This window comes from Trichoplusia ni, chromosome 1, assembly GCF_003590095.1.
Source record: "Trichoplusia ni isolate ovarian cell line Hi5 chromosome 1, tn1, whole genome shotgun sequence".
In the NCBI taxonomy this organism is placed as follows: Eukaryota; Metazoa; Arthropoda; class Insecta; order Lepidoptera; family Noctuidae; genus Trichoplusia; species Trichoplusia ni.
In genome coordinates this window covers 11,187,509-11,199,042 of record NC_039478.1, presented here as the reverse complement: position 1 = coordinate 11,199,042, position 11,534 = coordinate 11,187,509, and the positions used below count along the sequence as shown (strand labels likewise).

The 11,534-nt window shown below is 35.5% G+C and overlaps 1 protein-coding gene across 1 annotated transcript; it reads left to right on the top strand.

Annotated features, from left to right (window-relative positions):
• The first annotated feature begins 6,656 nt into the window (after positions 1–6,656).
• On the top strand, positions 6,657–11,415 carry LOC113494420 (collagenase-like). Its single transcript, XM_026872747.1, has 8 exons — positions 6,657–6,763; positions 7,019–7,070; positions 7,324–7,489; positions 8,569–8,738; positions 9,269–9,370; positions 10,070–10,212; positions 10,515–10,629; positions 10,930–11,415. Exons 1-8 carry the CDS (start codon positions 6,716–6,718, stop codon positions 11,328–11,330), a joined length of 1,197 nt encoding a protein of 398 aa, XP_026728548.1. The 5' UTR covers positions 6,657–6,715; the 3' UTR covers positions 11,331–11,415.
• Positions 11,416–11,534: the final 119 nt, after the last annotated feature.

Below are 11,534 nucleotides of genomic sequence, written 5' to 3'. Positions count from 1 at the left end.
GCAGTCTTCTATTTAAACAAAGCATTTTATTTTTGTTCTTATTCTCGCCGTATTTTCTTACTTTTATATTTCTGTATTATAATATTTTTATTTCGCCTTAGTAGAAGGCTAATTGATGTAATAACATGAATAATATGTGGATATGGTGACGTTTGACAGTTAGGCAACCTCGTTTCTATTGCAATATAACGCCATCTATGGTTTGGGATTTAAAACTATTATGTTTGCTTTTATCTAAAACCTTTTTGTTTTTTTATTATTGGTGTGTTTGGGTATTTTAAAATGATGAGTTTTAAAATATAAATGCCTTTAAAATTAGATCTTGAGGCATTAGTATTGTATACAATCTCAGGTATTTTTATACAAATATGTGTAATTTTAGTTTTTATTTGCAATAGGCGTGTGATATTGTATTCACAGGACAATGCGTTTAGATGTACAAATATATATTTATGTCACTGCTCGCACATTCGTTTATTGTTTTATTGTATTAAAGTGCATTTTTATATACCTTATACATGCTGTAGATTTGATCAGGCCTTCCGGAAACTAGGGGTAGAGCTGTCATAATTAAAAACATTATTTTGCTATTATTTGTAATTTGATTCAAAGTTTATTAGCAGACACATAAGTTAGTGGTGTTTGCTTTTATTTATGTACTTATTCGTAATTATCAAAATTATTTGATTGTTGTTTTACTACAGGGTGTTATTTTTGTGGGTTTTTGAAAATTTCAAAATTTTATTAATATGCAACAAAATATTGAGTGAATTAAGAATTGGCAGTGAGGCTTTTTTTTTATTAGGGGAGGAGGTAACATATTTTGTTGGTTTGTTTTATATACAAATGGCTTTGTCTCGGTTGCACTTCTTACTGTACTATTTAGAGCGACAAAGATAAATTACTGTCTATATTAACTGAACTGAAAATAATTCTTCCCATTATACCGAAGTTCCGTATGCCAAATTAAATTCATTCCAATTTATGTAACACTGCGTTTTGTCGCAAGAGAGCATTTTATAATAGACATAAGACTTTCTGACATTTTGATGCTTATTTACTTTGGTATTTGTAAATTGCTGAGTTGACATCCACAGACAAGAAATTATATTTATATTTTGTAATAACACCATCAAAACTTAGCAATTTTCAAAATGCAGAGATTAATTTATACAGTTATTTATTTTTTTATAAAATAATTTAACCAGCATTTATAACTTGTATATTAATGGTTATAGTTTAACTTCTGTTTAGATTAACTGTATATTAATCTTCATTACGGACAATAGAATGTTTACTTACTAATAGATAATTGTTTTAAAAATAAAAATAAAGGAGCTTATTTAGGACTTTATCAAATTACTGCACTTAGTGATGAATATTTGATGTTTGTAGTTTGTGTGATGTTAAGTCTGAATGTTATGTTCCTATGTGGCCTATGAAATAGGTTCTGAGGCCTAATTTTATAGAAGAAACATGTAAATTATTGTTTTAGGGTACTAGGTTGAGGGTTATAAGCTTGTTGCATCACATTTTGATTTTATTTGACAGAATTGGAGTAATTGCGGTTTTTTAACCAATCTTCTATTCAACTTTATGATACGACCAATCTGGAGCTCAAAACCAAAGTTTGCGCATGTTTTGTTAAGCAGAATGCTTTACAGAAGACTATATTAACTCCATTCCTTCAGATTGAGCCATAAAGAAAGATCCGTAATGGGTTGACTAAGCCTTTCATCTCTAATATGAAACATTTACCATCTTGTGTCAAATTATAAAATAAATATTAACGGTAACAGATGCAACAGGCCTATAACAAAAACATGGCTTTTTTGTAATTATGACTATTGCAGCTAAATATATGAATATGTATACATATATATTTAGATACGTGTGAAACTAATCGTAATGGTTAAATTGTTTGATTCCCCAACGGGACGGTGATGTACTGTACAATATGTACGAAACTAGTGTTACCAGTGTTAAAAAATGTAATTATGTAGTTATTGTTTAGGCTGGCAAGCTGGGCGCGCGACGTCTAACATATTGTTAATATGTTGTTAGGGCTGTATGACAGTGTTAATATAAAAAAAGAAAATCTTATTTGCTGTTTTTTGTTGATATAAGTAAAATACTATGGTACGTGGGATGAAATTGCTGTAAAACAAAGATTTTAATCGAACACTTTGGATGATACAAATATTTATTATTTAATTCTTATCAAAAATATACGTAAGGGATAAGTTTCTAGTTATTAATGTACATTAAAATAAAATTCCATATGACATTTATTATTAAAATAATAAATATTTCATTCTCTATTAAATAAACATTACCACTGTCTTACAGCCCCTAATATTAACAGTAACTTGTTTAAATAAAATAGTCATTATAAATAATACTATAGTTAATATGTTTAGAGTAGTGACGTCACGATTACAAATTCTAGTGTGTATTAATGGTTGATCAATGTATAGCAGTAAAGCTTATGTTAGATATTATATATTTACATTTATTCCGTCGGTTTTAGCCTACACTACACTTATGAACTTCGGAAAATATTTTAGATAAAGATTTTTATTAAAAAATGTCTAAATAGTAATTATTACTAAGTAAATTGGTTATGGTATTCAGAGAGTCATGTATTTACAGAACTTAGATGGATTTATACCAGTAACATTGTAACTATTCATTTTCTTTAGATCGGTTCTTCCTCATAATATTTAAACGTTTCAATATCTTCCATATCTTCTTGTCTTCCTTTTGATATAATTTGAAACTACTTTAAAAGAGTTAAGTATGTACTCTGTAATTTCGATGAATGCCTTAACCAATTTCGATGTTTGAGGTGTCTTAAAATTTTTACATCTGTGTGAGTGACACAGATGTAAAAACAGTTGCTGTATACAGCCACTGAGGGTAGTCGGCATTTTTTTAATTTTCTTTCCTTTTCATGAGGTTTAATGCAAGGAGGTCGTATTTAAAAATATTATTTTTACGAAGTGATAAGTGTGGTGTTGTGCGTGGTGTGGTGAGGGTCGGTGCGGCGCCCAGCTTGCGGCCAGCCATCGGACGGTACATGTGATAACTTGTTGCTATGACTGTTTTGTAATAAATGTATCACGTATTACTACTTCTTTCATTTTTGCTCCTACACCTTACAAAGGCAAAGAAAAGAATTTCAATTAAACTCTTAAATATTATTTTACATTCGCCTGAAAAAGCATTCAATCCCTATAAAAAATTGTAGTATAGATTATGCCTTACTTAATATAGGTATCTACTCTGATTGAAACACATTCCTCGGTTAACTTATTCCAGTCGGTTAAAAATTACTTTGATGCAACTGTTAGTCAAAATAAATAATGAAGAGATCTACCCCTAGCACGGACATTAGTAAGTTTCGTATCGTTAACGTATCGAGTTAATAGTGCTAACGTAACGATAAAAAGTAATAGTGACAACGTTACGTACTTGTAACCTACGTCAATTACTCATAAGAGTGGCATGATTCATTGCTGAGATTCGGCTTTGGTTGATCGATTGCTATCAAATAATGAATAAATTCTGTTATCAACTTATACGGAACTTAAGAAGGATGTGAAGATTACTGATGCTAATTGGACTTCAATAAGAAGGAAATTCGATTAACAAATTAGGCCACAATCTGTTTAGTATCTGATGCCTGGATATGGGATGTTCTCGGGCTAGAGGGCTTGAGACAATATTACATTTCATGTAATAACAATCAGTTTGGACACGTAATTTCATTACAATAGATTGGTCAGCGTTAGCGATCGTAGAAATGTAACTATTCTACACGCCGTAATTGCTTCCAGACTAGTGCAAGTGGAGGCAAAAAGCATTTGACCGATACAATTTATTACATCGTTGATTAGCGATTATACAATCTGTTCGAAGGGTATGAAAAAGACAACAACCTCATTTATTATTGAGTGATATTTCAGGTATCGGAGATGTGGAAAACTATAATAACGTAACTTACCTACATGCATTGAAATGAAACTACTTTTACGGATTTTATCGCGGTTTAATTTTAGATTTTACCTACATGCGTCCACCTTCATCCTAGTCAGTCGACTATTATCCCTGAGTTTCTATGCTGATAAAATTATTCAATGATAGCCGAGTTTGTGAGATCACCATGCCAAAACCGAGTGCGCGACGTGTAGCGGGTTCGATCCCCGACCAGTATTGTTTACGTAGGAACTATTTTGTAATCTATGGTATTGTGTACAAATGCTTGAAGGCTTAAGCTGAGTAAGGGTGTCATTTTGCGTGTGTCTTGAAAGTTTGTTAATACCCCGCAACACAAGGAGTAAATTACAAGACGTTATTAAAACTGTTCCAAAACGATTCATTTTCATACATTTGAGCTTTTCTATCAGCGCTAATACTCGCGGCAGGTTTTCGCTGCCTAAACGACTTAATGCAAAACGTTAGTTTGCATTGACAGAGTCAATGCTGCTAAAGTAAGTGGCTGACTCACACAGGGCTTGGTATTATCGAACTATCGGATTTGTTATTAAAGGTTTTTGCAATATTAAACATTGAACAATGTGAATTAGAATAGGTATAGGTAATTATTTAGGTACTTCTAAATGCTTGTTCCTGGCGACTATTACTTTATTTACTAAAAGCGTGGGCATTACGTACCTATATGTTTCGAAGGCTTGTGTATGCTTTCAAGCTTTCTTAGCACGTCAAAAACCTTCAAAAACAAATGCTGACAATCAGTTGCGTTTCAGGATTAAATCTCATGCATTAGTTGTTCTATTAATACGCCTGCGAAACTCATTGATAACTGCAAGCGAAAGCATGTGTCACCTGAGAACGTTGTGTATAAAATTGAGAAATAACGCAAGTTTTGCTGTTTGATACAATCGGCTAATTATGATTGTGTTCAAAAGAAATATGATAAAATCTCACTGATTTTTATTGATAGTCCACAGAGATAGCGTTATCTAGCATTGTATACGTTAATTTAATAACAAGTTTTACTAACTCATCAACTTGAAACCAGTGAGCTTGAATGCTTTTCGACCAACTTGCTTTTGTTAAAAATCCGTTTAAGTAATACATTTTTAACAGTCAAAGATAGAAATCCTTTGAGTGTTTAAATCATTAAATAACTTATTATTGGGATCACCCGACTTGTTTTGGACATAGCTGGCATTCTTAATCATGAGCTGATGTTGCTCCAGAGTCGCAAGTGTTGCTGGAAATAAAAGTAAATGCTTCAGGATATATAAGCACTTACCCATTATCTACCGGCAGCAGAATTACTCAACTTGGAATTACCCGAGTGAGTTTAAAAACCTGCCTGCGATATCGGAGGACTGATGGCTATCGTAATAATTAGTTATTAATTGATCAAAAGTTAAAATCTACGCCATTTCCTACGTCTATTTTCTATGAGTCTTATCCAATGTAAGTTTTCCGTATTATTGCGCAATAGACCAGTCCAAAAAGGAAATCTTACTATTTCTTCTATTCATCTTAAGAAAAAGAAAATGATGGAATAGTTGACGATTGATGATTGTTTCTTCTTCAGTTTTCGGCTTCTTTAATGATCTCAAGCCAAGAGATCTGGGTGGGCCCCAAATGCCCCAATTCTGCTATTTGGAATGGCCGATGAATGACTGGCAATTGGATTAAATTTGAAACGATTCCTATTCTTTTAAGCATTTTTGCAACAAATAATACGAATAGTCCCAATCTAATACAATCTTCATTCATAGGCCATTGTAAATAGCAGAATTGGCCATGTTGCTGACTCCAATTTTCTTTAATCTCGCGTGATCTTATTGTTTAGGTAGTTACCAGCATTATCTCTGAGGAAGCATCCTGTCTATATCCTTGTTTTTAACGTAGCTGAAATGATAAATGAAAATCAATTAGATGGACGTTATAATGCGTGTGTCATCTCTAATAAAATGAATTTGTATTCCTGTAGAGTGACAAACTCTTTAGTTAGACATTGAAGGATATAAGATACATTACATAGTCAGACTTGGTGCCTATCTTGCCCCTAAATCGAATTAAACTTGTAGACTCATGAAGTTTTTCAGGATTTCCCCGAAAGGAGTAGGTGGCCACGCCGCAACCGCCCACGCGGTTGATGTCACCACGCCAAACCCACTGTGCGCGTCGTGTCTCGGTTTCGATCCCCGCGTAGGACAAGCATTTTTGTCAAGTGATCCACGAATGCTTGTTCTGAGTGTGGGTGTCTTTATGCACTTGATTTGTATGTTTGTGAAACCCCCAAGACACAAGGATTAAATGCGGGAGTCCGGAACCATTTACGCGGGAGTCGTTTATAAAAAAAACTAAATCGGGTACTTCTCAACGTCTTAGTGGCGTGTTTATGATGCTGTCTGTGTTAACAGAGCATAGACCCGTCTGACTTTCAGATATCTTTTTCCGAGGCAATTTGAGCTACAAGTTAATTTCAATACAAAGGCTTTCCTGAAAACGTATACTAACTTCATGGATCCTCTATTGTTTATGAGATAACATTCGATAAGATAACGATAAGAAATCTGATTTAATAATCGGCAATATTGTCAAATTTTATCAATTAGAAGTCAATTAAAAGGTTCATATCTAATCTCTATAACTGCTGTGATTCCGGCATAATCCGCGCTTGCTGATATAGAAGCCGACTTGTCGGCAATCATCAGTGGTATTAGAGATGTTACAGAAAACGGGCTTGTTTTTGCTACTGGTAACACTGTTTCAGGTAAGACTTTTTAAAAGATGAACATTACTTGTAGTTGTACCTAATGTAGGACTCCAAATAAATGCTGCAAGTGTTTGTTTCCGAGATCCTCAAATTTAATCTTTTCTTTCTTAAGTAATATTTTGGACCCCATAAAATCTATAGAAATGTATACTTTGGGAATAAATACCCTCAAAAACACCGAAAAAATAATGCCATAACAGCAGTAGGTACAAAGAGGTTTTGAGAGTTATTAATCTAGTTTAAATATCGCAGGTGTACGCCGAAACAGTTAAACCAGATTTCATCGAAAATGTAAACGGAAAAGGTAAGTGTCGTTATCATAAAATGATTAATTCGAACTCACTTGAGCTGGATTCTATGTTAAATATCAAATAGTCATCTTCGAATTTCGCAAAATGTGTCTTCCGCCCGAGGATAATGGCTCTTTATTCAGAATTCAGAAAATCGTATTCGCAAAATGCTGCAAGAGACATATTGAGCTTATTAGAAATTTTGCTATGCCTTAAAATAGGCAAACTTTCCAGTTCTTAGTTCAATATTGATGTTTTGACCTCCAGAAGAGCAATCCGGCTCCCGCATCGTGTCGGGCTGGCCGGCGACTCCCGGGCAGCACCCGCACCAGATCTCGCTGCGAATGGTGAGCGCCGCCGGCAGCGTCGGCAGCTGCGGCGCCTCCGTCGTCTCCAAGGAGTGGCTCGTCACTGCTGCCCATTGTACCGCTCTGTAAGTGTGTAAAAGAATAACGAACATGTGAAAGTTAGTTTTTGTGGTCTGTATGTTACGCTCTTACGGCTAAACCGCTCAATCGATGTGATAAAGTCTCGTGTTGGGATAGTTCAAATTATCATTAATAATACAGATAGGCTACTTTTTCCTGCGATGAACATAACAAATTATGAGAAGCCCTTATGTATTCTTAGAATCACGTGTTTCTGTAGCTTGAAGTGAAAGCTATCGGCAGAATAAACATTTGAGCACCGCTTGTAAAATGTTGAAGATAGAATCTTTTGAACCAAACCTTAGTTCCTAGGAGCTCAAACAGAATCTGTTTAGGATAGTAGCATTTACCATATACCTACATACTGTATAGATGCCTGTTTACTAACTTAACTAAATATTTTGTGCACGCAGATAAAACCCGAACTAAAGGGCAATACAGGATTGCCACTATTATTCGACCTACGTAATACACTAATATTTTGTAAAACGTTAATGGTTGATAACAAAAATATTCCGTCACGTTATGAATAATTGTAAATACTTACGTCAGCAATAATAGTTTGCTACGGACGATTACCTATCGCATACAATCTAAGATTGTGTTCCATATCTATAGGATCTAAGATTAAACTTAAAGTACACAAACATTTTCGGTCACAAATCAAAATGAATACACTTCATACTGTTTTTTTATTGCTGCTTCAATAAGTTAATAATGTTGCAAAACTGTCGTAAGAAATCACAAGCGAACAGAGAGCGTACTCTCGGTTCCCTATCTCTCTTTGCTCGTCGGGACTACAATCTAAAACAGCCAGAGAATGATTAAGCGCAGGCTCATTAATTTAGTGTCTTCCGAAGCTATGATATTTTTTTCTAAAACTAACACAACCTTTGAGAATTTACGTCGTTCCTTGGGATCGAAGGACAGGCTACAAAGAATCTTTAACATTTTCAATACAAGTCCGAGTAACATGCCATCTTAGTTATATCAGAAAATGCTAGAACTTGAGACAGAACCAAGAAAATAAATGATGCACTATCACCATGCATCATCTAACTAACGAATACTATGTTCCATGCAGTCGCGTGACGCTAGTGGTCCGCGCTGGCACGGTGTCCATCCACACCCCGCAGTACATCCACGAGACCACGGAGTACTACAACTATCCGACCTACATCGACAACTTGCCCACCCTCGTACAGATCAACGATATCTCCCTGGCTAGAGTGCAGCGCCCCTTCGTATACACTCGTAAGTTCATGTTACAATATTACAACGTGTTAAATAAATAATTTGTTTTTTTGCGAAGGCTCTTCCTCCTCTTAGACTTCTTGGATCCCATCTCTTATGGGGACGAAGTGGGTGGTTTCAGATACTTCAGTCAAAAAATCCTCTTTAATATGAGTTGATGAAAATATGTATATAAGAAAATCCTTTCTCTGAATAGGCTACTGCTTTCCTGAAAATACTTACTTTATTAGAAACGGCAAAGGGTTATGGGGTAACTTTTCCGGGGTTGGACCATCTTCTCACCATTATCATTTTAGAAGTTACGGTATTTAGATAGACAGACCTTTTTTGTAAATTATTTCGGCCCTAGATAAAGAAAAGAAGGTGTGGGTGTTTCTCCGTTCCCTATTAATAGTCTCGGGCGAATAGTAAACGCCTTCTTGGACCACTGCGACGATAATTCTGAGCCCAGTTCAACTTCTCAAGCTGCCTATTTTTACATTCTTATCACTACATTAAAAACTCGAATTCACATATCATTTTACCAACAGCGTTGCTGCAGGCTATCCGCATTCAGTCCACGGCTGATGCCAACAAGGACTACAATGGACTACGAGTTTACACCAGTGGATACGGAAGGACATGGACCAACAGTGAGTGACACTCTTCTAATGGAGAAAATCCACATTTAACCACATACCTTGTTACCTAAATCTATACGAATATATAAAGCTGAAGAGTTTGTTTGTTTGTTTGAACGCGCTAATCTCAGGAATTACTGGGTCAAATTGAAAAAATCTTATTTTGTGTTAAATATACTATCAATCGAGGAAGGTTTTAGGCTAGATAACATCACGCTGCAACTAAAAGATACGAAGATACAATGGAAAATGTGGCAAAAACGGGGAAAAATACGGGCAAAAATTCCTAACTTATATCTTCTAACCACGCGGAGGAAGTCGCGGGCAACAGCTTATGATTACGAAATATACGTGGAACTTAGTAACAGTTGGTGATCGTTTGTGGACGGAACTTTTTTATTTTGTATTTAAACTTTTTGTGATGACATTGTTCAAATATTTTAAGGAAGCGGTTAATTCAAAGTCAAGGAAAGTTGAGTAAATAAAAAGATCAATTAAATAGATTGTATCGTAAGTTGATCGGTTGATAAACGAATTCGCAAAAATATATTATCGATATTTAAACATGCCGAAAAATAATTAATCAACAGTGATAGCAACAAAACGTGTTCTTGATGAACAACACAAAGAGTTCTTTATGTTTAAGCCCTAACTTATATAGGTGTACGTTGTATCCGCATTTGACTTACTAATTATAATTAATATGTCTAGGTCCCGTGTCTGAGACTTTGAACTGGGTCTACTTGACCGGGGTCGCTAACTCGGCCTGCCAGCAGACTTTCGGTACCAACCTAATCATCGACTCCGCCATTTGCGCGCGCTTTTACAACGTCTCTTCTCAGTCTACTTGTCAGGTGAGTCTGCAGATTACACTATCCCATCCCTAGGACCAATAGAAAACTAAATAACGAAAGTGGTGTAGATATGAAAATATAATACGTTGCATCAATACATCTAAATTAAACAAGCTACTCCGCTTCGAGCGCTTTGGATATTATGTATAAGAAATCGATTACTGGTGAGGATATTGCAGCACGTGGCGCTTCTAAGGTGGAATGGGCAAACAGGGTGAAAAAAGGCCACTTGGGAGGCATATTAAATATTTTTTCTTACTTTTAAGGTACGTTGAAGGCCTAATGTTGTGTTATGTTATCAGGGTGACAGCGGTGGCCCGCTCGTACACGTCGGCGATGACGGCATCCCGACCCTCATCGGAGTCACCTCGTTCGTAGCTGGCGATCCCTTCGGCTGCCACTCCGGCTTACCTGCTGGTAAATATGATTAATGTTATGATAACTCTATCGGTGGTTAATTATTATTAGACCTTCATTTAAATTCAATGTGGAAAATTGAAGCGGAGATGAAGGAAGGTCCAGGGACCGAAGTGAGTTAACTTGATAAAAAGGTATTTGACGAAAGTAATCAGTAAATAATAATTTCATCAATCCCTTCGTCCTTTGACTTAACTTAACTGCTATTTATGTAGTTTGATTTCGCTACGATGAAGACTACCTATTATAAATATTTTCTTGGGACCTCAAAACTTTAATCTTCACTTTTATTTCTTATAGGTTTCATCAGACCCGGACACTTCCATTCTTGGTTCACACAAATAACTGGAATTGACTTCGAAAATCTAAATGAGGAGGAGGAAGATGTTACCGATTCTCCAGTGACCGAGAGCACTACAGAGCCAGCGGAATCTGAGGAAGTTACCGACGGGCCAGGCTCAGAGGAAGCCACCGAGGCACCAGAATCCGAGGAGACAACTGACGCACCAGAGTCTGACGAGACCACTGACGCTCCAGATACCGAGGAATCTGAAGAAGACAGCGACGAGAGCGACGAAGACGAGGAACTGTCCGAGCTCCTGAAACGCCTCGAAGTCCAAGTCAAGGTGAAGGTCAAGCTTAACAAATACAAAATCAAGAAGGAAGTAGAAAAAGACAAGGAGATTAAGAAAAAACATTAAGTAAAAATCGTTAATTAAAATTAAAAGTTACCTCTTTCATGTTTTTTGTGTCATTTGCGTGATTAAAATAAGGATTAAAAGGAAACTATTTGTTTAACTTAAAATTTGATTGGACAAATTTTACAAAGATTTGTGCTAATAATGCAATATCAACAAAGTATATGAATGGACTCGAAATTTCAATTTGTTCTAATGAATATTTAG